The sequence below is a fragment of the Camelus ferus genome, chromosome 12 (assembly GCF_009834535.1).
Source record: "Camelus ferus isolate YT-003-E chromosome 12, BCGSAC_Cfer_1.0, whole genome shotgun sequence".
Taxonomy (NCBI): Eukaryota; Metazoa; Chordata; class Mammalia; order Artiodactyla; family Camelidae; genus Camelus; species Camelus ferus.
In genome coordinates, this window is record NC_045707.1 from 58,132,688 (window position 1) to 58,160,078 (window position 27,391).

The window sequence follows — 27,391 nt, forward strand, 5'->3', positions numbered from 1 at the left end:
CTAGTCACCAGTCTAAGTTCTTTAACTATACATAATTTCAGTCATCCTACCAGTTACATGAAAATATGTTGCTGTTACCTACCACCCCACATGCCCGTTTGCACAACTCCAAACCCTCAAAACTCTGAAAAATGACAAAATAAAATGTAGGTTTGGTGTAGGCTCATATGACAGCAAACCATGACTTGAATTGATATGAGCTATTGATAGTCTTTTGTAAATTTATTTTTTCCAAAGATATTAATGTGTTTGGTTATGGAGTACTGCCTCAGACCCCATAGTCTACAACATTATCTTCTAAAATAAGAAAATTTTTGAAATTTGAGTTTGGATGAATGATAGTTGTTCTGTATTACAATTTTTATTTTATAGATAAGGAAACTGAGTCAGAGAGAGAAATCACACACAGTAAGTGGCAGAGCTAGGATTTGAACCTAGACAGTCTTGACTCTTCAAATCTGCACTTAGGACACCACACCATTCTGCCTCCATTTCTAGCCTTTGTAATTGGGGAAATGATGCCATTAAACTTACTAAGGGATCTAAAGAGCCAGACTGAGGGAAGCAGAGGAGAGAGTAGTGGAATGTGGATGTAAATAGGCCTAGTTTGAGATGGATGCCCATTGAAAAGGTGCAGTAGGAAGCCAGGGGTATTTTGTGTATGTTTATAATGTATATACTAGATTTCATCAAATCTGAAAAGCCATTGTTGTAACACAGTATCATTATTTTATGTACCAATTTAAAAAGTTAGAAAAAATCAAATTATGATACAGTGTGTGGTTTTTTGTTTTTAATCACCTTGGGGTTCTACCGCCCCACACACACAATGTCACTCTCTATGCAGCTGTAGTGTCTTGAATGCAACATGACTTAAGAATGTTCTATTATTGCCTTTGGGATTTTCTTCTAAGCTGCTATTATAGAATTCTGCAAGTTTTGATGTTGCTTTCTTTATCATTCATTAACTTCTGAAAACACATATATGTTTATTAAAATCAATTGCATGCGCTACTGTCTTACTACAACTCCCAGTTCCCAGAGGCAAAAATCCTACTCGTGTAATAATTCTAAGATGTACATTTTCCCCACATTTTAATATTGCCGAAATCTTCTAGTCAGTTAATCTTACAATCATTGATGTCTTAATGGATTTTGGCCAGGACGTGATTGTCATTATCTGTCCTCATGTAACCCCGGTAAGATCAAGAATGAAAAAGACAATCAATGGAGGCCGACATTGAGGTAACAAATATTAATATTAATATTATCTGACAAAGATTTTAGAGCAGTTACAAAAATGCTGCAGTAAGCAGTTACAGTAGTGGTAACTGAAACAAATGAAAAAAAGTCTCAACTAAAAAAAAAAAGTCTGCAAAGAAATAGGAGATATAAAGAAGAACCAAATAGAAATTTTAGAACTGAAAAATCCAGTAACCAAAATAAATAACAGATAGGCTCAACAGCAGAATGGAGGGGATAGAAGAAAGAATTAGTGAACTGAAAAATAGAGCAATATAGATTACCAAATCTGAGCAAGAGAGAGAAAATAGACTAAAATAAAATGAACAGAGCCTCAGGAGCCTGTGGGACTATACCATAAAGCTAATATTTATGCCATTGGAGTCCCAGAAGAAGAGGAGAGGGCATGGCTTGAAAAGTATTTAACAAAATAATAAATGGTAGCTTAAGATTTACTTAAAGTTGGCAAAAGATAAAGACCTACAGGTTCAAGAAGTTTAGCAAATTCCAAACAGGATAAACCAAAGCAGTTCCGAAAACTTAAGACAAAATTACAAATCTTGAAGCAATGAGAAAGAAACTGTAACATTGAGGTGGGGGGTGGGAGAGATTGAATTAAAGCAGATTTCTCATTAGAAACCATGGAGGCCAGAAGGAAGAGGCACAGCATTTGTCAAGTGCTTAAGGAAAGAACTTATTTTTATGAAAACTTTCCAAGGTCCCAGGTCAGAACTGTTGTTTGGATTCTTACTGTTCCAGCTATTTTCAACAATTTTTTTTTTATTGTACCATAGAACTTCAAAAATGAAATAGCAAAGTGCATTCCCACTGAAAATGCATTAGACTATTTACACTTATTTTATGATTTTTGTTCAGAGGCTTCCAAAAGAAAATAGCATTTATTTTTGAAGTGAATAGTATGATATTCTACTTACTCATCTTTGAAAAGTTCAGGTAGCTTAGTTTTTATAATTTGTCTCATTGGATGGCTTTGAATAATTCATCTGGATTTTCAGGAAACAACCATTTCAGTAGTATTCTGACTTAGTGATTTTTTATTTTTATTGTATTTAATATTAAACAGAATATTAAGTTTACCATCTTAACCACTTTTAAGTGTACAGTTTAATAGGGTTAAGAATATTCATATTGTTTTGCAGCAGATGTCTAGAATTTTTCATCTTGCACTAGAACAATACCTAGTAAACGTTAGTTTCCCTTTCCCGTTTTCCCCAGCCCTCGGTAACCACATTTCTATTTTCTATTTTTATGATTTCGACAACTTTAGATGCTTTACATGAGAGGAATTATACAGCATTTGGCCTTTTGTGACTGACTTATTTTGCTTACCGTAATGGCTTTGAGGTTAATCGATGTGACACAACTTTTTTTAAGGCTTCACTAACTTTTCAATTTTTAAAAATTCATTTATTGGTTAAAATGACTTCTTGATACTAGTTTTCTACAGTAAATAAGAAAATGTTATACATGAAATTTGGACACTAAATATATTAACCCTTGATGATGAAATTTACCCTTGTCCTCTTTGATCACTATGTTCTCATCAGCTTCTAACTTAAAGTTTTGGTTTAAAAAGTCAGAATTTTAAAGTGAACTATTTCCCTTTCTCAAACAATCTCTTCTATGGTTTGGTTTTTGACAAAACTTAGAATCCAAGATAATTACTAGAGACTGTCAAAATTTGTCTTCCAAATTCAGTTAACATTGAATCATTCTAACCCAGATGGAATCCTGCCCGCTCATCTAATATACCACATCCAGGTTGCAACCAGTAACTAGGTTAACAACTTTATACCTTTCATTATATTTTTAAATTAGCAAATAGGCAAATAATTTTGTAAAAATCCATTTGGATCATGTCTTGATTTTGAGGTTTATTAATTATTCATAATGATTTATTGACTCAGAGCTGTTAGATTTACTTCAGTAAACCTAGAAGTTTACTATTTTCACTTCTATAATTTATAATGAATTCCATCATTCACTAGGTGGCATCTCCTTTGTATTGCTTGAGGAAATCATTAACCATTGTTAAGCAATTAAGAAATCCCCCCCCCCAAAAAAAAGTTGCCCATCTGAGAAACAGCCTAATATGCTTTCAGTTTGGGACTCCAGTATGAAATCTTTGTTCTTCTTTCCAAGAAATCTTAAAATAAATACAGTATATTTTTCCTAATTAGCAGTCCCATGAGCTGCTTATAATAATACCCCAGCTTTTTTTTTTGAGTTCTGAAGGAAATCTAGCCATCTGTTTTCAGTATCTCAAGTGAATTTCAGGTATTCCAGATAGCCTGTATTTTTTTTCACATTATCTTAAACATTACTTTCTAAATGTAATTATCTTGCATGATCTGGTAACAGACAGAATTTTAATTTTATTTTTAGACAACACATTTAAACCTCCTACAGCTCTCTAAGTTATCTAGAAGTTTGGTTTCGATTATTTTAAGTTAATAAATAGCACATAGCTGCCAAAAAGCATAGGTGGGAATCAAAGTCAAAGTCTGCAGAATTCAAATGTTTATGCTTGTTTTCACCCAAGCAGTCTTTGAATGGCTTTTAGAGATTATTCGTGGTAAGTAAGGGTTAATGCCCTGGGATTATATTTATTTATTTATTAGTATATCCGTTTAAAAATTTTATGTTTATAGATAATAATTCTGGAGTGTTGAAGAGGTTTGTGAATTGTATATGTACATATTTATACCTAAACTTTTGGCCCAGGGATTGCTCCAGTCCCTGCTTCCTGCCAGCAGTTTTCAGAACCTTACTCTTCTTGTTAGTTTCTCTTAACATCCTTCCTGTTTATATAAGTTTTGGATTGTCTGTATTTGACTTTGACCTGTATTTCCTTGGGACTCTGCTTCCCTCTGCTGTAAGCATTGCAGCCACTTTGAGGTCTTCCTTTTATTCTGTCTTTATGTCCATCCCATAAGTCCCTTGGTTTCTAATACCTAACCAAAATAGAAGTGGATTTATGTAAATATTTCTAATTGTTTGATACGGATTTTGCCTAGCAGAATAACTACATATTCTTCTGGAGCATAGAACAGTTTCTTAATCCACTACCTTTTTTTTTTTTTTTTGGCTCCAAATTTATTTACTTGTAGTATATAAATGTTCTTGATTAATTTTATATTAGTTAAAAAAAACTGAAACAAAAAATGTTGCTTCAAGTATGTCATCTGTTTGTAGAAATCCCTGGGAGATCATAAAAATGAAACATTACTTTGTATGAGGAGAAATGTTTGCAACATAAAGTGTAAAAATACCAGGCTACAAAAGGGTATGGTAACCATTTTTGTAGTCTATTAAACATATACAAAATACACTTGCTGCAGAAAACTAAGATGATAAAAAATTTCTCCGCCCCACCAAAAAAAAAAAAACCCAACTAATATAAATCTCTTCTAATGGGACATCTTAGAGATCAGCACTGTTAACTTTATAGTGTATATTCTTTCCTTCTTCTCTTTTTCTTTCTTTGTATGTGTTTTGTAAAAGTTACACCTCCATGTAGATATAGATAGCTAGTTGGTAAAGTCCTTCTTAAAGCAAAAGATTGACACATCTGACTTCATACAACCTTTAAACTTCAGTAAAATACAAAATACTGTAAGAATAGTTTTTTTTAATGCAGTGACAATATGGAAAAAATATTTGACACACATCTATTAGTCAGATGTAGGGAATAACTTAGTTTTCTGAATATCATTAATTAGTACCACCATCCATCTGTCACAGCATACAAGAGAAGAACTTCAATTTATCATAGATACCTACCTGTCTTTCACTTCTCGTATCCAGCTGATCTCTAGTATCTCCTAGATATCTCTAGAATTCATCCATTTCCTCCAACAAAATCGAGCTTTGCAACATAATTTTTCTCTACTGAGCACTACCTCATGAACTGGTGTGCCTATTTTAATTCTTTCTCCTTTCTAATTTATTTTCCATGCTATATGCAGAGTGATCTTTTTGAACACATACCTGATTATTATAAGCATCTTATAAAATAAACACTCACTGACTTTGGGGTTTGGGTGTGTGTATGACAGAAATTATGTAGAGATTGATTAGTTCTTTCAGTTACTTTCAGGAAGATTAACTAGGCCACTATCTAGCCATACACACGTCCCTGTCACAGCATTTTGATGCCTTTTGTTCTCTCTTTCCTGGAACACTGTCCTTTGATTATCTTGTTAATTAGTACCTATATATTCTCAGAGAATCTCGCCTGACCTTACTAAGTCAAATTATCCTGTTAATTCACTTTTAGACATAAATCTCTGTCATAGACATCAAAGTTTTACACTTATTTTAGATAATTAATCTAGCTCTCTTTCTAGACTATAAGCTCTTTGAGGGGAAGATCTACCTTTATTTTTGCCTGCAGTTGTATTCCTGGCATGTAACATAGTGCTAGATACATAGTAGACACCTGTCTTAGTCAACTGTGGCTGCTAAGAAAATGCCATAGACTGGGTGGCTTAAACAACAGGCTTTTGTTTCTCACAGTCTGGAGACTAGAGTCCAAGATCAAGGTGCCAGCCAATTCTGTGTCTGATGAGAGCCCTTTTTCTGACCTGCAGATAGCTGCCATCTTGATGTGTCCTCTGTGCAGACAGTGACATCTAGTCTCTTCCTCTTTAAAAACATTAACCCCATCATGGGATCTCATCTAAACTTAATTATCTCCCAAAGTCCTACCTCCTAATACAATCACATTGGTGGTTGGGGTTTCAACATGAATTTTGGGGGAACACAGAATTATTTAGTCTGCAACAACACCCCATAAGTATTTGTTGAATTAATGAGCACATGAGAAATAAAAGCAAAAGGTGTAAAAAAAAAAAAATTCACAAAAGGAGAAAATACAAATGCCAGTAAACATACCCAGATATTTTCAACCTCATATGTAATCAGAAAATAACAAATTGGAACAATGATAATGTGCATTTCCATCATGTTGAAAAAAATTTTAAAGATTGATCATGTCAAGTATCCATTTAAGAACACATCCATTAGGAGGATGAGATTAAATAAAAGTATGATCCAGCCATATTGTGGAATATTTTTCAGCTATTAGAAGGAAGTGTTGCATTCCAGTGTATTTAAAATAATCCCATTAATTTTTGTTTTATGAAAAGAACTTCGAAAGTGACTATTTGTTTATATACACCCTGAGAAAGATATTTGCCATGCTGCTGATAGTGTTCATCTCTGGGGAGGGAACATGAACGTAGAAGGAGAGGTATAGGGTGGGAAAGTCTTTTCTTTTTCCTTCTTTTTTTTTTTTTTAAACTGTAGATTTTTCCCCCTACTATTTTTATAATGAGATTATTTTAATGTAGCCTGTAAAAAAAACTACAAAAAAGAGTTAAGTTGGTTAGGGACATTAAAAAAAAAAAAAAGAGGCCCATTCTTTACATATAAAAAAGTAAAATCAGTGATGCCAAAACAACATGATTTAATCTGAAACTACAAACAGTTCCAAATTGTGGAAGTCTAAAGTATGATACAGGAAGAAAAAGGAATGAGGCTGAAAAAAAAGACAAAACCAGATTATTAAGGGCCATATATGTTTTTTCCTGGCATGGTACAACCATTCAAAGATTTAAGTTGGAAATTGACTTTAGTCACATTAAAGAAATGATTCTGGGAGATGTGCAGTTGACACAGTGAAAGAGATTCATAACCATTTTGTGTCTGAATCCCTTTGGAAGGTTTGGTGAAACCTGTGGCTACTTTTTTAGTATTATGTTTTGGATACGTGAAATAAAATACTGAGTACGAAGTATATATGTGCTTCTTCAGTAACGCATTGAATAAAAAGACCTAGTATTTGGTCTGTAATTACTTTAATTTCAAACCAGTGATGAGCATAAACAGTATTTTAAGATATTTGCATCAGCTGAATGACCTTCTAAATTTTGTCCATGGACCCCAGGTTAGGAACTGTTGTTTATGGTATGAGACTGGGAGCATGGAGATCAGTTAGGAAACCAGTCAATGTGGAGATAATGAAAAATCTTAATGGAGACAGTCTGAAATGATCCTATGAAAGACTTTCTAATTACTATTTTAAAATCATTTTTTGTGTTAATGTGTGTACATTGTAGAAAATTAGGAAATACAAATTTTAGAAAATTATAGTAGTTTCTTAAAACTTAAATAATACCTATGCTATTTTTGTTTTTATTGCTGTCATCCTCATTAGCTATGCATTTAGTCTTATTTCAGTGAGACTGTTATTACTTAACTGTCTTCCCTTTGATTTTACAGGTTTTTGATTGGTCAGGGAGCCCATGTAGGAGCTGTCAACAGTGAAGGAGACACGCCTTTAGATATTGCTGAGGAGGAGGCAATGGAAGAGCTACTTCAGAATGAAGTTAATCGGCAAGGTAAATGTACATCAGCCTAAATGGAAAACATGTTTAAAACTGTTTAGGAAAGAATATGATACTTGACTTTCAGTAAATATTTTTTAAATTGAAGGAAGTGTCATAAGTGGTAGGATCAGGTATAAAATTATTTGGTATTAAAAGCTTTGGAGAGAAATGAAACAGGCAAAGAGGACAGGAAATAATACAAGGATGAATGAGACACATTGCAAATTTAAATAGAGCGGTCAAGAAAGACCTCACAGATAAGTTGGTATTTAAGTTAAGATCTGAGTTAGGTGATGGAATGAGTCACGTCAATCTGTGGAAAGAACATAAAGAGGGAGCAGAGTGACTAGTGTGACTGAAGCAGGCAGAACAAGGAAGAGGCTGGAAGGAGTTGAGGTCACAGAAATAGCAGTGCACCGTATCACACAAGTCCTCTTGGGCCATTGGAAGGATTTTAGCTTTTAATCTGAGTGAATTAGGAGCCCATGGAAGGATTGCAGTAAAGGAGTGACATGATCTGACTTACTTTAGAAAGGATCTCTGTCACTTTTGTGCTGGGAATAGATAGTAGGAAGGGAAGGGCAGAGAAGTAGGGTGGTAGTAGACAAAGTATTGAGAAAAGGTTGGATTTTAGATACATTTTGAAAGTTTGGCCAGGGAGATTATTTCTTGATTAAATGTAGGTTATATAAGAAAGAGGAAGGCAGGGAAGATTCTGAGATTTTTGGTCTGAGCAGCTGGATGGGTGAAGTTTCTAAGGGAGATGTGGCTATTATGGGGAAAGTACATTTTGTAAGGAAAGTTCAAGGGTTCATTTTTTAGACGTTATAAGCTTGTTTTGCCTGGTAGATATCCAAGCAATTGAATATGTGAGTAGAGAGAGGTACAAGCTGGAGTGTTATTCTATTGATATATAATTTATGCATTATTTACAGTATACAATTCAGTGGTTTTTAGTAAATTTGGAGAGTTGTTCAACCATTACATTACAGTCAGTTTTAGAACACTCATCACTCCTAAAAGAAATTCTACCCATAAGTAATCACTCCTCTTCTATAAATTGACATCTCCCAAATTTATGTCTTGATAAATATATAGATAAAGCTGTATAATCCAGCAATTCCTCTTCTGGGCATATACCCAAAGAATTAAAAGGAAGGTTTCAAAGAGATTTTTGTACACCCATGTTTATAACAGCATTATTCATAATAATCAAAAGATAGAAGAAAACTAAATGTCCATCAGTGTATGAATGAATAAACAAAAAGTGATACATACTTACAGTGTTCAGCATTAAGAAGAAAATTCTGACACATGCTACAGCTTGAATGAACCTTAAGGACATCATGCTGTGTGAGAATAAGCCAGTCACAAAAGACAAAGTACTATATGATTCCACTTATATGAGGTACCTCAAGTGGTCAAAACCATAGAGAAAGTGGAGTGGTGGTTGTTAGGAGCTGGGAGGAGGTGGGAATGGGGATTTGTTGTTTAATTAGTATAACATTTCAGTCGTGCAAGATGAAAATAGTTCTGGAGATTGTACAACAATGTAAGTTTACTTAACACTACTGAACTGTATACTTCAAAATGGTTATTAAGATTATAAATTTTATGTTACATGTATTTTACTTTAATTTTAAAAATTTAAAAATACATACAAATGAATTACTGTGTGTGATTTCTGCTGTGTTATGTCTAGGCAATGATTAAATGAGTATTATCAGAGGAGAACTTTGTTTTACTAAGGTTAAAAGATAAAGGGAAGGTATGGAATACTGGTTTAAATGGTTGATTTTTGCTGAAGTGTGGCTCAGGAAATAAAAGCAAAGAAGTAGGAGCTAAGTCAGACCCTTGAAAAGAGATTTTTATTCCTTGAGATTAGGAAAATTCATGACTACCCAGTTTAAAAAAAAAAAATCTTAGGCACTAAAATTGAGAAAATATTTAATGCCTAAATAGAATTGAGGCATTGTAACAAGAGGCTGAAGATACCTGGAGCCTGGGAGAAACAGGGCACATATCAGAAAAGTAGTCATAAACTGGAGGTTGGATAAATACACAGAAGAGCTTTTAAAAGCTATGTTCCACACAGGTGGTTTTGGAGTAATGGCATCTTCAAGATTAGAAGAGTGGATATAAAGTATCACAACCTAGAAAAGACTACACTGTCGGCCCATCTTTCTCTGATGAGTGCCCAGATAGATAGCTAACAATTTCATTTTGAACAGTGGTTAAAAATAGATCTTTTTATATTGTTTAATATTAGTTAGCAATTATTATGAGTTAGAAGAGGCATGGAGATGTACTGAAAACTTCTTGCCTTTGGTTTCCTTATTTATAAAGGAAACTGTTAGCAAGGCTGATTTTAGTTTTAGTGATTCATTCAGTATTGATTAATGTGCTAGCATGTGTTCTGAGTGCTGGGTATTAAAAATTTTTTTAAAGAGTAAGACAATCTTTGTTCTTAAAGATGTCACAGTGTAGTAGAAGTGGCAGATATATAAAGAGAGCTTCACAATGCAGGATGCTATGTGCTAAAATATAGATAAGAACAGAATGAAGTGGGAGAACAGAAAAGGCTATGACTAACTGCTTGCAATAGTCAGGAAGGGTTTGAGAGTGATGACATTTGAGAGGGAGTTTGCTTGGCAGAGAGGGGAGGTGGTGGACAGAAAAAGTATGTCAGGCAGGGGTATCAACACGTGCAAGGAAAAGGAATTGGAGACACAGACAATCGAGAATTCATCAGAAAGTCAGAATGGAATTGGTCAGAAAGGTTGAGGCCTGAAAAGATTAGGCTGGAACCAGATGGTAGACGTCTATTTTGTAGGCATAGCCAGATGCAACAAAAATCCCCAAGCAGGAAATTTACCTGATTGGATTTGGTTTTTAGTAATAAAGTTGATGGTTATCTGGAAAATGAATTAGAATGGGACATAACAACACGTTATCTTCCTTGAAGAAGGCTCTTCCATTACTCCAGGTGAAAGATGATAAGGGCCAAAATGATTACGTTTGAGGTGGAAAGAGCCAGGGTTGTTTTGAGAAAATATTAAGGTAAAATTAAAACAGTTTGATGAAGAATTGAACATGGAGATGAAGGAAGAATTAAGGCTGGCTAACTTGCCTCCTAAAGTTTCGAGTTTAAGAGATGATGATTGGGAAAATGGGGGTCAAAGCAGGAAAGCAGATTTAGAGAGTGCATGAATTTGTTTGGGGATATATTGAGTTTGTGGCGGTAAAGCACACCTAGATGATAGTGTTAGTGCGCTGTTGGAACTTAAGAGATGTCAGGATGAAAAATGTAGATGTATTATTCTCAGGGAGAATAATAGATGAGAGAGAATTCTGGGAAATAGTATATAAGATGGCCCTGAAACTGAAAAGTGGAGAGCTAATACTAAAAATAGTAGCTGACTCTTATTAAATGCTGATTTCATGCCAGACATTGAGCAAAAGGCTTTACATGCATTATCTCATTTCATCCTCACAGCAATTCTAAGAGGTTAATGCTACTATTACCACATTTTACAGATGAGAAATTGAGGCTCAGTCATTTGCCCAAGGTCATGCAGGTAGAACATGGTGCTGTAGTTCATTCCCAAACAGCTTAACAGATACCTTGAGCCCACACTCTTCATTACTGTACCATATTGTATTTTATTAAGAATGTCTTCTAGAAAGTATTTCACAATGTTCACTTTATTCATATAATGGAAATACATGAATTTATATAGCATAACTTTATTCCAGAGAAACAAAAGATAAGGACATCTCTAACAGATGTTAATAATCATAAAAGGAGCACCCTAAATGTATCTCTAGTGGTGATAAGATTTCTCAAATTCTTTATCCTGGTATGAAAGTTTTTATTTACTATTTTAAAAAAATTTAATCATTCTTTTGGCTCTTATTTCTTTTTTTGATATATTTGGTTAACAACTAGTTATGCTTAAGTAAATTGCCCCTGAGAGTAGTAATGATTGAATAGTAGCTGAAAGTATTTTTAATTTATGTTTTAATGTAATTTTCTTTTTTTAGCTTGGGACACAAGTAAATTTTTATGTCTTTTAGGTAACCAAATTTCAATTTGATTTTACTTTTTCTTACCTAAGAGAATTGGCTGCATTTCAAGCTAACTTTTGCTGTTTTTCAATAGCAGTGACAGTTTAAATAGTCTAATCACTTTATTATATCATACCCGATATAGTTTCAATATCTGTTAATTTCATTGTTTAAAAACCTTGCAGTTATAGTAGGTGGATTAAGGATGAGTTAAAAATCTTGTTGCATTATGAAATCTTCTTCTATCAGAATATAAAGCAAGAAAAGAGAAGCAGAATCATGAAGACTTTTAGAACTGCTTAGTGATAACACTTTGGTGCTTTACTCCTGACCTAAGCACTTCATGTATATTAATTAAATTAATCCTCACAACAGAATTGCCGGTAAGGACTTTCATTACCCCTATCTTACAAATAAAGAAACACTATTAGCATAAATTAAGTGTCTTGCCCAAGATAATAGAACTAGCAAGTGGCAAATCAGGGATTGAAACACAACAGTCTAGGTTCAGGCCTATATTCTTAACCTGTTATATTGATGTTTAAATAAGTTATGCCTTTCTCATGGTTACAAGCCTAGTTAAAGCACTGGAATTAGGAAACAAGTATTGTAACATACAGTACAATGAGGTTAAAAAATTTTTTAATGAACTAATAAGCAGGGTCTGATCAGTGGTATTTTTTTTTAAATATTAAGAACAAGAGAAGAATGTTGTTTTTTTTCCCTAACTGGATTTTCTTAAACATTAGAAGTTTCCCTTCCTATAATACTTCAATTTTAAACCTGAGTTGTTTTGTTTTTATATATAATTCATATAAAAGCACAACTTGGTGGCAAAAGAGGGTAATTGCTTTGTAATTAGATAAAGATAACATGAAATTAGACGAAGTAAGAAGTAGGTATCTTTTTTATTTCAAGTCCAGAGGAAATTCAAAATAATAAAAGACAATAAAAGTCAGAATGTTTAAGATAGTAAAGACAAAGGGATTGATAATAAAGAGGTTCATGTTTTAAAAGACAGTAAAAAAAAAGCATAAGAAAATAAAATAAATTCATCTGAGAAGTCATTTAGTAGAATATTCTTAATGTATTACTGTGACAGCTTTATAATTTCTTTTATGAATAACAATAGAAAGCATCTTAAGATTGCTGATTATCCTTTGATGGGAAATTTATATATATGTAAAATGCTTTATTATAGAAATGGTGATACTTCGTAAACAAGGATTATGATATGTTTTGTTAATTACATATATAGGGTATATAATTGATTGTTTTTATAGTCTATTTGGAAAATCTTATGTGAGTTTCTTTCAAATGTGGTAATAAGATCTCTAGTTTGAAGATGACTTTACCTGTACTTATGTAATCCTGGGATTTTAAAAATACCTTTCAGTTATGGCCTACGTTTTTGAGGTTGAGCTTAAATTGAACCAGTTTAGTTATGTCTTGAAAAAATGGTAGTTTGCTAAGCAGGCAAGATAAGGCTGTAATCCAGGTAGAGGATAATAGCTTGCACACCAGCACAGACACATGTTGTACTTGACCTATGTGAAGATCTAGATGGTTAGAACACTGGGTGATGATAGAGGAGGAAGATTAGAGATTAAAAATGCATTGAGACCAAATCATAAAAGGCTTTGTCTACTACACTAAAGAGCTTGAGCTTTGTCTGATAGGAGGTGAGTGATCATTGACAAACTTACGTAGAAAAGAGAGATGATTGTATTTTGACACAGAAAAACCAGTCCGGCAGTGATGCGGGGAGTGACTCAGAAGGGACTGAGGAGAATGAGTTAGGGCCAGTCAGAATGTGAGACATAAGACATGAACTAAGATGGTGATAAGGCACCATCAAGAAGACAGTCTAGGAGATGGCAACTCAAAATCTTGATAACTAATTGGATGGGGACCGGGGATCACTTCCAGGTTGCTAAGTGAGTAGTGGTACCTAATATAGGAAATAAAAGATGGGTAGCAAGCAGATTGGCTAGGGAAAATTGAGTTACTATTTTAGCATTGAGTTTGAGGTGACCATGGTGTATTATTTTATTATTATATTATATTACTTCCCTAGTTTTGATCTCTTCTCTGTTCTCCAGGCTCAGATATCCAACTGACTACTTGATATCTCCAATTAGATGTCTGTTAGTGCATCTCAAACTTTACATTTCTGAAACTGAAATTTTAATTATTCCAATTGCTCAGGCTAAAAACCTTTGAGTCATCCTTGACTTCTGACGTCCAAACCAACAGCAGATTCTGTTGGTGTGCCTTGAAGAATCCAGAATTGAGCCTCTCTACTACCTTTACTCCTACTAACCTGGTTCAAGTTACTGTCATCTCTTGCCTGAGTTACTGTAATGGCCTCCCAGTTGATACCTCAGTTTCTACTCTTAATTTGTCAGTTTAAGTGATCCTCTTAAATTGTCAGGTGGTGTCACTCTGCTCATTGTCCTCACTGCTCTGTAGTCATCCCAGTCTTCTAAACAGAGCATTCCAAGCAGGCTTCTACCTCTTACCACAGACAGTCCCTGATTTACAGTGGTTCAACTTATGATTTTTCAACTTTATGATGACATGAAAGCAGTATGAAGTCAGTAGAAACCGTACTTCAGATTGTGAATTTTAGTCTTTTTCTGGGCTAATGATATGCAACACAATACTCTCTAGTGATGCTGGTCGGCAACATCGAGCAGCAGCTCCTAGTCACATGATTGAGGGGTTAACAACTGAACTGATACACTTAAACATCTATTCTGTACTCATACAACCATTCTGCTTTTCACTTTCAGTACAGTATTTAATAAATTACATGAGATATTCAGCATGTTATTATAAAATAGGCTTTGTATTAGGTGATTTTGCCCAACTTTAGGCTAATATAAGTATTCTGAGCATCTTTAAATTAGGCTAGGCTACATTATGATGTTGCATAGATTCAGTGTATTATATGCAGTTCTGATCTAGGATATTTTTAACTTGCAGTGGATTTGTTGGAATGAAACTCCATTGTAAGTCTAGAAAGATCTTTGGTACTTCCCTCTGGAGTATTCTCCAAGATTATGTGTGGTATGCTTGTCCATTTATTTTTTGCTGTAATGTCACCTTATCAGAGACTATTCTTTACCAGCCTATGTAAATTCTTTCTCATTACCCTCTGTACCTTTACCCTGCTTTTTTTCCTTCACAGATGTACCATCTTCTGCCATATAATAAGTTCACTTCTATATGCATAGCACCTAATAAAGTACCTGACATGGAGTAGACACTCAGTACATATTGAATGAATGAATGAGTGAATGAGTGAATGAATGAAAAATTCTGACCAGACAGTTGGATATGTGGATATGAATTGCAAGAGAGATCTTAGCTCAGGAGTTGTACTATGTGTACAATTATTTTTTACTCATTTATGCATTCATCATTTATTTAGTAAACATTTAGTGATCTGTTTTACTTTGTATCAGGTACTCATCCAGGTGATGGGGATACAAGATAAAAAAAAAGTCTTGATCTTTTTAGTAAACTCATTGTCTTCTGGAGTAAGACAGATTGTAAATGCATTGTGCTGTGTGCTATTATTAAATAGCCAGCAATTGAAGCTGTAAGATAACAGGAGATCACTCAGGAATTTCAGGATTATTTTTTCTGTTTTAATTTTTTTCTCAGGATGTTGAGCTCCTTGAACGCCCTGTTTCTTTTTGAATTCTCCCCACTCTTACCACCTCAACCTAGCACAGTGCTTAATGCTTTTAAATGAATAAACATCTACATAACAATCATAAAACTGATACTGATGGTATGAACAGTGTACTGTGTTGGAAAAGGAAAGAAGCTTTGGTAGAAAAATGATCTGTTTTAAGTAAGGTCTGTAACATTTTAGATGAAGACAGAACCTCCAAGTTGAAGTGTTCAATAAATATTTGTACCTTCTAGGTTAAAGTTCAGAGAACTGGTGAATGCAATGGATAGAAATTTGAGACTTAACTACATGATTGTTTTTTTAAAAAAAGAAGCAAACTTTTTTTTTTTAGACTAAAGGATAATATACCTTGGGAAATATTCAAATTTTTAAAAACAGAATAAGAAAAAAGGTAAAAAGAAAGCCAAAATAATATTTATTGTGGGACAAAAATTAAATAGTCAGAGAATGCTAGTAAAATACCTACAGTATTCCCACAGTTCTTTATTTAAGCAGCTTGTTCCAAGCAGCCGATTTTTCAAAAATAAAATTTTGCTTTTAACTTTCATTTAAACTTGAAATGTTTGGGGTAGTTTTGTTTCCAAACAAAAACACTTTCTATAGAGAAAAAAATTAAAACAATTATTTTTATTTTATCAGGGGTCGATATAGAAGCAGCTCGAAAGGAAGAAGAACGGATAATGCTTAGAGATGCAAGACAGTGGCTAAACAGTGGTCATATAAATGATGTCCGGCATGCGAAATCTGGAGGTACAGCACTCCACGTTGCAGCTGCTAAAGGCTATACAGAAGTTTTAAAGTAAGTATGGTTTCTCACAGTAACTTTTCTGCTTTGATTTCTTCATTTCATTGCTCCTTTCCTTAAGATACCTGCAAACATTTTGAAATAGCTTATGAAAGTTAATTCATGTCTGTTTACCAGGAGAAAGAGAACTATCTTGAATATTATTGCTTTGTTTCTGAAGTTCTTTCTTTCACTCTCAAGTTTTGATTATTCTACTGTTACTGTCTTCCATTGCAATTTTCCAATACATTAAATTTAAGTGTCAGACAACTATTTTATGTTACCTTCTGGCCTAGTAAATTATTAGTCATTTTGAGGTTCCCACATGGGTTAGCTCTGGTTACTGAGACTGAGAACAATGTTGTATTTAAACATATCATCAAATTCTGAGAACTTGATTCCTACTGACTATTTATTTAATGTAGTTTATCTAAAATTTTTTTAGGTTTTCAGTACATGAACACTGGAATTCATAGCGCTGTTGGCATAATATTAAATATCAAAGCATAAGCACCTTAGACTACTATATAGGGCTATATACTGATCGGCAAATGTCCTTAGAACAAGGCTCCCTTGTGTCACATTAAATTTCTGTTTTGGTTTTTACTTATGAAATGCAATGCAAAGGTGTTGGCAACTATATGAAAACATGATTCAGTGCATAACTTTTGTTACGTGTGTATGAATTCAGGTAAGACTGGCCCTCAGCAAAATCTCCTGCACCCTTTATGTAGCTTTTGTTCCACTTGGCCTTCTAATGTCAGTCTGTTCTTATTCTCTCTCCTCAGCAAAAAACAGTGAATAAGTTTAAGTGTGTCAGTTATTCCAAGTTTCCTCTTCTTTCAAACCCTACTCACTTTAATAACTTAAGCCTTCTCCTAAAATAGTACAGTTAGCTTTTAATTAGTTTCCTTGTCCCCCATCTGTTTCTCTCTAATTAAAAACTTTTCAAACTTTGAATCCATTAGCGGGTCATGAATGAACTGAGTTGCCAACAGCATTTTTTAAAAAAAAGAATTGAAAATATCAAGGAATATTGCATATGGTAAAGGTAAATATTGTTTCTTAAAACTCTTGTTTTTATAAACATTTATTAAGAGTATTGGATTGCACTATAAAATAAATTTCTAGGCTGCTTCAAAATAGTCTTTGTAATTCAGTTGTCCAGGCTCTTAAAATCCTTTATTAAGATTCTCAGTGGGAATTGGGATTAAATTTTAAACTCCTCATTTTAGCACTTAAGACCATTAGTCATCTGGCCACTGGTTCTTCTTTCAAGCTAAGCTGCTACCATTACTTTTCAGGTATGAATGATCCCAGCTTTGTATAACTACTTGAATTTCTGTCAGATGCCTTTGTGCCTCCTCCTGTTTCTGTCTAGATACTTTCATTCACCATCTCTTCAACTTGGAGACTTCTTTCGATCCTTTGACTTGGTTCAAGGCTCTTAAGCCTATGGGGAAAAAAATGCTCAATCTCATTCATAACAAGTGCACATAAAGCTAAAATGAATTACCACTTTTCATTTATCATATTGGCAAAGATCAAAATGTTTGCACACTATTGACAACAAGGTTAGGAAAGGCACTCTCTTACTTTACTGGTGGAAGTGTAATTGACTGTTAAGCAAATTTTATCAAAGAAACAGTTTTTGGCTTAGCAGCACTACCTCTAGGAATTTTTTTTTTTTACAGATAGTCTTAGTCACGTAGGAAATAAGGTATGTGCTAGCAGCATTGTTTATAATAGGAGTAGGAAATCGTTGAATAAATTATGATACATCCTTTCACTGGAATACTCTAGCAATTAAAACACTACATATAGATATGGAAAGAGCACTAGATGTATTATTAAGTATCAAACAAATGAAGGACAGAAGTATGCCTCATTTGTGCTAATTTTTTAAAAATTTAAATTGTATTTGCTTATATATACATAAAATCTCTCTGTAAGGATCTAACCAGAAGTAACTATGGGGAGGAGAAAGTGGTTGGCTTAAGTCAGCAGTGGGAGTGACTTCCTTATATAACCACTTATTCTTTTTTATTTTTGAAACTTGAGAATATATTACTTAGGAAAGAAAACATGAAATCACAATAAATAGAAGAGATCTGTTTCAAATATAACCTTCTCCCCACTTACACCCTCCCCACCAGATACACACGACCCCTTTCAGTTGATTTTTATGCTTTTCAGCAGTAGTCCCATTGCATCGTCATCACAGAACCTCTCTGAGGGTTGGTTGTTTCACTTGATTTCTGTCCTCTGTTAGAAGTTTTCTTGAATATAATAAGTACTGTCTTATTTTTTTGGGTATCCTTGCATGGCCTGGCATATAGAGAGCCTTAGATTTGTGGGGAGGGTGGAATTACGTCTACCTTTCTCTCCATACAGACCCCCAAGTACTTAACAATTTTTTATCACTTAAGATATTTAACATTATTATAGTTCATATTTCCTAATGAGGGTATGTTTTTATTACCTTATGATCCAGTATTATTTCTGTCTCCATTAATAAAGTACCTTGTAATGTATATGTTATTGGCCTTTTTTTTTTTAACTTAAATCTCTGGACTTCAGCCTGTTCTTTTGATTGGTGGCTCTTGAATATTGGTCTCCAGGCAGGTGATAGGCAGTGATATGAGATCACATGGGGGATTTATTAAAAATACAAATTGATAGGACGCATTTCCCAGTATGCTGATTAATTCAGTGGGACTGAGGTGGAGATGAGGATTTTTTTTTTTTAGCAAGTTCTTCAGATGGTTCCACTTGGAGCTTGAATTAGAAGCATCTCCTTTGGATATTGTTAGGAAATAGGGGATCAATTCTTGAAACATAAATAAATGGTTATATATTAGGTACCACTACACCTCCTATAGGTAAAAAGAAGCCCTTCTCAAGGTCGACATCTTGGAAAGTAAAGTAAAGGTCAACCAGATTTGAGTTACAAAGTATTTAGTGTTCACCTTTGTGTGTGGGGCTGTACTATATACAATTTATAGACCCTTTCTTTGCTCTCTGTGAGCTTAATTTGTAAATAAAATAAAGGTCAATGTCAGTATACAGTTAGAAGGGAATACTAATATTTATGCAGTTCTTTGCATTGTATTAAAATATATTCCTGTTTTCTGGCTTTATTGATGATTAGAATATTTGCTTTCTATTGCTGCAAAAAAAGTAGATCTGACCCTTTGGAATATTTGTTTTGCTTTGTTATGTTCCTAACAGTCAGATTGTCATTTTCCTATGAACATTTCCCATGGTATATCATAAAGGTTCATGAAGGCATTCAGAAACAGTTCCTTAACTACAAGGCAACAAAAATACTACAAATAAGTTTGTTTGATCCCAGTGTATTTTTAGAACACATTCAGCCTGAGATGATGTATCATATGGACTCCTGAAGACATTCCCTACAATTAAAAAAAAAATCAGCTTAGCATACAAATTGATCCAATAATTTTGAAAAATTACAGTCTTGTGAAAGTTTCAATCAGAAGCATATTAACAAGATTTAAGCAATGTCATGCCAAACTGTAAGGCTCAGTCATTAGGAATTACTTAAAACTGAATGCATTATTATGGAAGTAACTCAAGATCCTCTGTGCTAGTGTTTTCTGAGATTTTTTTTTTTTTTTTTTGCCCTAGTTAATCCATTAAGGGGAGGAGGGATTTTGAACTATGAAAATAAATATATTGTTAATTTTTGTTAACTCGCATGGTGTAAAGCTGTTAATTATATTCACTCACCTCTAGATTTTAATAATTATCTAATTCACTATAATTTCTTTAGACTTTTAATACAGGCAGGATATGATGTTAATATTAAAGATTATGATGGCTGGACACCTCTTCATGCTGCAGCTCATTGGGGTAAAGAAGAAGCATGTCGAATTTTAGTGGACAATCTGTGTGATATGGAGATGGTCAACAAAGTGGTAGGCCTTTTAAATGTATTTTTATTTTAGAAATGTAGTTTTAATCTAAAAAAAGTTATAAGAATATAAATTACATGATTGTATTCAGTTTTGTTAACTGTACAAAACAACGTTTTGTCAATCATTTATTCATTTTTATAAGTATGACTTTTTCAGCTACTTATGAGGTGATTTGACCCTGTTCTGCAAAGAAAAGAAGCATTACCCCTTCAGTAATCATATTACCATACATGTAGAGTAGATTTGGGTGTTTCCATTGATACTGTATTCTTAGAAAGTCATAAATTAAGAAAATTTTGCATTTCTATGTGAATGTTTTCTCTCATCATATTTATTATGAGTTGGCACACATATAGAAGTCTGTTTCTCTTTCTCTTTAGCTGATAGTCTTATTAGCTTGCTTATAGTAGTTTTTTAAGTGACCTGGATAGTGGGGGGTCTTACAACAGGTGAGAATAGTAAAAACCATCAAGTTTTATGCCAGATAGGATCATTGAGATTCAGCATCTAGACTCATAGTTTTGCAGATGAGAAAACAGTTTAGAGAGGTAACTTACTTAATATCACCCAGTAGTTGGGTAGAGGGAAGGAGGGAGCGAATATCATTTAAGTGTTTTTTGCAAAATCATGAACAGATTCAGGTTATCACATTTTTTATTAGATTTTTCTTCTCTGCTCCCTTTCGTGTACCATTGGTTAGTTACCATTGTCACCAATATTCCTTAGTTCCCTCTCACTCCATGTTGGTAGATGATCAGAATCACCTACCAACAGTGTCAGAGCTCAAAACATGTCTCCTCTAGTGAGCTTAATTACCCTTAACTCCTACAAATAGCCCTTATATATTGCATTTCATAGTATAATATAGTAGATTACTTAGCAAAGGTTCCTAAAATGTTCTCATCTTTATTCAGATGAGGCCATCTAATTCCCTTATACTCATTAATGTGGGTACTGGTGCTGGTTACTCTGGTGACTGCAGTTTCTAATTGGGAATCTCCAAAGGGAAGAGAGCAATTATGATTTACCATATGCCCAAGGTTTGCTCAAGGGTAAGTGGCTGGAGTTTGAGGGTAGTGGTATAAATTCATATCCTAGTTGCTGACATAAAGAGATAAAGAAGCCCTCTGAATTACTTTCCTCTTTCTGGGTATTTTATGTATGTATTTATAAATGTATTTTATATAAGAAATGTACAGGCAAGAAAAATCATAGGAAGTCAAGATGAAATATTTGAGAATGGTCCATCTGTAAGTATAGGTTTTCTCTTATTTTAACAGTATTCTGTTTTTAATCAGCATTAAAAGACAAATAAGTATACTATTTAAGTTTATGTAAAAACCCAGCTAATTTTAGCTTAATTCATCATCCCTCTCTTTCCACGTAGAAATTCTCTTAGCAGTTGGGATTTTTCTGAAGAAATTAGTGGATACCTGTTACTTTCTGGTCTCTGTTCTACATTCCTGTCTCTCTCCCAAATAGTGCCCCTTAAAGGCCACTTGTCCATTGACGTGGGCAGAGTTGATTGGTTCATTCAGTGATAGTGGTCTCCAGATAAGGAGAAGAGAGAAGCTTATTAATTGAAATGGTTTTCCATAGAGATTATGTTACTTCCTAATGTAAGCATGTTACATTATGCTAGTGAAATGTACAAAATATATAGTATGTATGAGTAATTTATTTTCCATCTGTTCTATTATTATCTGATTCTTATGCCATACAATTTATCATAGTTTTGCTTTAAGAGAAAGACTGCTTATAAATTCCTTTTGCTTTATCTCCTTTAGTTCTTATATTATTATAGTAGTAGTTCCTTGTATTGCCCTAAATTTTGATATCTTATCCCCTCATTTCAGTATTTCAGTGAGTGTTTCTAATTGTGCCTCATGTTACAGTTTTCAACTTTTAACAACCATATGCAGTTGTTAGCTGAGTTTTGCAGATTTGAGAATATGATTAGAAAAATAAAGTTGTTTTCCTAAAGCCCTAATAATTATTCTTTTTATTCTGTAAATTCCACTGAAACCTTTTGTTTTTTAATTTCTTATGTGTTTTATTTTTTCAGATATTAACTCACAAGTTGTAAAAATATTATTTTTAAATTTTTATCAAAATACTGTTTTTCTTTTAAAAATATCAAGATATTAAGGATATCTTTTAATACTGAGGAGCTACATATGTGTATAGCATTCTTAAAGGCCGTTGTGTCATAAATAAACCCAAATACAAGGAAGGTTTTTTGTTTGTTGGTTTGGTTTGAGGTTTTTTGGTTTTTTTTTTTTTTTTGCTTTTGTTTTTTCTTGAGAACTGTATTCTATAGTAATGGAAGCTATTTTTATAAGACTTTTTCCTTAATTTAAAAAATTTTAAATTTATGATTTTGCCTACGTGAGCTAGGCAATCTCAGTTTTCATTGGCAACATTTTAAAATTATATGGCATGCTTCATGTTCAATCAAAGCAAATTAATCTTACTTGTTTAAGCCTGCCTGTATGAATTTATCTTGTCATTTGATACCTTCTTCAGAACTTACACATTGAAAATTTTTCTAAATTTTTTTAAATACAAAGAAATATACTTAAGTCACCTCAGAACGTTTACATGAATTCTTTACTAATAGAAAATGTAAGTTGGGGAAATGTATAATATACAAAATAAAACCAATCATACTAGGGAAAACTTGAAAGTCTACATGAGTGGGGAAAATGTTTTGAAAGTAAATATTCAGAGAATTTGGTTTCATTTCTTTAACTTAATCGCAGACTAAAAATACATTTGCTATGATTTAATTCATTCTTATAAATTATGTGATACAAATTTTACATATTAGAATATTTGTTTTGCTTCCCTAATTTATTAAAAGAATTGTTTTACTGGAATGTACCCAAATATTGTCTCTTTTAAAATATGAATTAAAGTATTTCTCTAGTTGGAATTTCTCTTAACACAGCTATCAAGCAAACTTTTTAGCTTGATAGCTGTCATTATAAAGATTTAAATTAATAACAGAACTGCTTCTGCTATTGATGGACACAAAGGTTTTCCCCCTGATTCTGAGCTTATTCTTATTTTCTATAAGGACACTGGAACATTGGAGACCTAAATTCTACTCCCACTTTCCCTTCATTACCTGCATGACCTTAGGCAAAGACCATATACCCAAAGCCTGGGTTTCCTCGTATGTATTGTGTGAATCATAGTAATGTTTGTCCTGACTACCTGACTGGCTGTTGTGAAGGTGACGAGAGATCATACCTGCAAAAGCAATTCAGTTAGAATAAGTGAGGAAAAAAGAATGAAGAGACTATGAGGTTAGATGTAAACAGGGGCTCTAGTGTGGCTCTGGTAATTTATAGATACATTGAACTGATTTTTTTTAAGCAGCAATTTTTTAAAAGATAGTTTTCTTGTTGATAGAGTTCTTAATTTTGCATACCTCCTTGAGCATTGTGTCCTCCTCAGTTGTTTCCTGGTTGCTTTATGTGACTCTGCTTATGTGCTGTACTGTGTTTGTACCCCATTTAGTGAAGCATAGTTGCCCTATAGTAGTTAAGGATCAGGTAATGTTTATGACTTTACAATTGGTTGACTTCATAACTGTTGTGTAGATTATTTAAAGAATATGGTTAAGTTGCTGAGTTCACTTGATAGATATGCTTCTTTGAATTAGAAACTTTTCTCTGTTTATAACCTACATTTTACTCTAGTTTTTATTCTCTGTCAGCTGCTATTTACAAAGTAGACTCATTTATCAGGGGAGAAAGTGAAAAGAAAGGTTAGTAAGGTGGTCCAATTTCTTATCCTTATAAAGGAAAATTTCTTGGTTACTAAAAATAACCACTGCATTTAACTGCTGCTAAAATTTAATTACAAGTCAACAAAATTTTCAAGGTACAAAATTTCATTGATGAGAAGGATTGGCTAATGCTTAAAATAATGCTTAGAAAGAAGCCAGTGAGTTACTTCCACGTGATTTTGAACACAGTTTTCTTAACAAGTGTAGCATGTGTAGCATTATAGAGTAAATTATACAAAAAGGCTATGATATAGCAAGGATTAACATATATTGCTAATCTAAAGGGCACCTTCACATTTTGAGCCAGTTATTTTGTTTCAGAGCTATTTATTCCTCAGGAATGTAGTTCTTAGCATTTAATACTCAAGATTGAAATGGGAAAAAAGGTTTCTTAAAGCTAAAACTTTTTCTCTTAGACTGAGTAGAAAAGGCTAAGATTGCCTTTTAAATTCCTACTGGGAAGACTTTCTAACAAGAAAAAGCAGGTATAAAAGTGGTTTTGGATCTTACAAATTTTAAATACACACATTCTCCTATCTTGATAAAGTGACTTTTTATGTACTTTTGAGATATGTTTCACAGATCATAGCTTTTACTTCATAAACAGACAATGGAAAAACTAGCTCAGATTTGAGTAGCTTATATTTCATTTTATAGTGTTGGGAAGTGTAACTGCTTTCCAAGTAAATGTCAACATCCTGATGTTGGTATAGAATGGAGGTTTCTAGTTTTGTTTGGTTTTAAATGGAAGGATTTGTGTGATTTTGGAAGTCATTATCTACCCATCTGACTTTGTTGTGGATATTGGACTTCAGTTATGAAAGAAATTTGAGTTTCCTCTCAGAATATGTTTTCTAGTTGAAAAAAAGCTTAAATTTTTCTGAAAAGGGTCACATACTGGCAGACATATAAGGTAGAATATATTTTAAATAATGAACCTTTTGGCATTCTGGAAACTTGTACCAGTAAGGTTATTATAAGGACTAAGCAGGCAGCAGAAAAAAATACTATGTTTGGTCAGCAGCTCTCTGAAATTTTGTTTTCCACAATGAATAAAAATAGATTGACATGTTCATCTGGACTAATTTTTGAAACTAAGTCATACCTGTGGGTGACTGAACATGAAACAGTTTAGAAATACATATTTTTATTACTCTACTAAGAATTTAATTAATTTTATGGGGATAAAAAAGAAATAAGGCCTTTAAAGGTTAAACTTGGAGTTGCCACATGACCTAGTAATTCAACTCATAGCTATATACCCAAGAAAATTAAAATAGATGTTCACACAAAAACTTGTACACAAGTGTTCATAGCAGTATTATTGATTATATACTAAAAAAGCAGAAAACAAGATCAAATGTCCATCAGCTGATGAATAGATAAGCAAAATGTGGTATATCGTGTAACGGAATATTATTCAGTAATGAAAAAGAACAAAGTTGTGATACATGCTACATGAATGAACCTTGAAAAAAAATACACAGTGAAAGAAGCCAGTCACAAAGGACCATGTATTGTATGATTCCATTTATATGAAATGTCGAGAGTAGGAAAATGTGTAGTATCAGGAAGTAGGTTAGTGATCGCTTCAGACGGGGAGTGGGAGGGATAGCGCAAGTGGAGAGGGGACTGATAATAATGAGTGTCATTTCTTTTGGGGGTGATGAAAATGTTCTAAAATTGATTGTTTTAATGACTGTAAATCTCTGAAACATACTAAAAATCGTTGGATTGTATACTTTAAATGGGTGACTTCTGTGTGAATTATATCTCAGTAAAGGTGTTACCAAAAAAAGAGTAAGGGGAAATGTATCAGCTGCTCCTCTCTCATATGAATTTCTCATATATCTCCTTCAAATCATATGTACCATGTTTTATACCTACTATAAAAATGGTATCTAACTTCTTTTTGCCAGAATCATCAAAGGAATTTTATGATTTACTGATTTTTTTTTCTTTTATCATCACCAACTCCTTTGTTTCCTATTTAGGGCCAGACAGCCTTTGATGTAGCAGATGAAGATATTTTAGGATATTTAGAAGAGTTGCAAAAGAAACAAAATCTGGTATGTTTGCCATGACTGTCCAAAAATTGTCTATATTAGTGAATTCTCTTAATAGCTTTGAATCTCAGTTGAAAAAGTATTTTTGTCCTGTTTTGTAGTGGTAGTGTTTATTTAGCCTTTTGTGTTGTTTATCCCCATCTCTGTAGCCTCCCCTTCCCAAAATAAGTGCTTCTATAATGTGTATGTTCTCATTAATAACATTTTATAATTTTATAGGAAGGTTTGCTTAGAAGGTAGAGACTGTGAAGTCTCAGATTTCTAAAATAGCAGGCCCTAGATAAGTAAGGTGTTATGTAACTGGGAAATAGATTTTTAAGTAAAATATCATCAGGCATTCTAAGTGGTTAATGGACCCTGACTTACTCAGGGAACTGAAGTTGGAGGGATTTTAAAAAATCCAACTTAGTCCTTTATGGAACTTTTAAACTGTAGTCCTTTTTATTCTTTATCCAAACCTTTTTCTTTTCAGGTAAAACTTAAAATATTTTATTTGTTTTGTTTTCATTTAGTGTTTGAAAAATATTTTGTTACTATTTTAAATTCTGTATTTTACTCATTGTATTCTTATTTTCCTTTGCATAACTTTTATAAAGCTCCATAGTGAAAAACGGGAGAAGAAATCTCCACTAATTGAATCAACAGCCAATATGGACAATAATCAGTCACAGAAGACCTTTAAAAAGTAAGTAAAATATTAAAGTAGGTTTTGTTATTGTTATGAGTGAGTTGGCATGATAGCCATAGACATGATTATTAGATTTGAGGGATCTGGGAAAATTAATGTTTTTTGACTTTTTGTATTTATAATCATTTGAAGGCTTTGTTCCTTTCACAGCAAAGAAACATTGATTATCGAGCCTGAGAAAAATGCGTCCCGTATTGAATCTCTGGAACAAGAAAAGGTTGATGATGAAGAAGAAGGAAAGAAAGATGAATCTAGTTGCTCTAGTGAAGAAGATGAGGAAGATGACTCGGAATCAGAAGCTGAAACAGGTAAAATTTGAAGGATAAAAAGATTTGCATTGAATTTTGATGCAGTGAGATGAGGTCAGGTTTTAATTTTGAAACATTTCAGATTGATTTGCTACTTGTTAGGATACCTGTCAAGCCAGGAAACTGCCTTTCAGAGTGTTAGAAATGTAGGTATAGTTTGATTTTACTGTTCTTTAATTACCTGGAGGTTCTTGATCACCTCTGCATTTTGTTGACCTATATTTTTAGGTTTGAGGAAGGTGAAGAGGCTTCTAATATTCCTTTGGATGGTGCAGATAGGGTGTAAGTGAGTTCCCAGCAATTCAGGAATGCTCCTGCTACTTTCTGAGACCCCAGAATCCAGGAAGCTGGTTCCAGCAGCACCCCAAGTATTTCCAAA

The 27,391-nt window shown here is 33.3% G+C and overlaps 1 protein-coding gene across 6 annotated transcripts in view; it reads left to right on the plus strand.

The window, feature by feature from the left end:
• PPP1R12A (protein phosphatase 1 regulatory subunit 12A) overlaps positions 1-27,391 on the plus strand; it is a 129,134-nt gene that overhangs the window by 52,913 nt on the left and 48,830 nt on the right. For all 6 annotated transcript variants that reach the window (XM_014554548.2, XM_032493709.1, XM_032493710.1 and 3 more), the window contains exons 3-8: positions 7,549-7,667; positions 16,069-16,228; positions 20,010-20,154; positions 25,945-26,019; positions 26,613-26,701; positions 26,855-27,012. In XM_014554548.2, the coding sequence (XP_014410034.1) occupies positions 7,549-7,667; positions 16,069-16,228; positions 20,010-20,154; positions 25,945-26,019; positions 26,613-26,701; positions 26,855-27,012 (746 nt within the window). The remainder of the gene's footprint in view (positions 1-7,548; positions 7,668-16,068; positions 16,229-20,009; positions 20,155-25,944; positions 26,020-26,612; positions 26,702-26,854; positions 27,013-27,391) is intronic.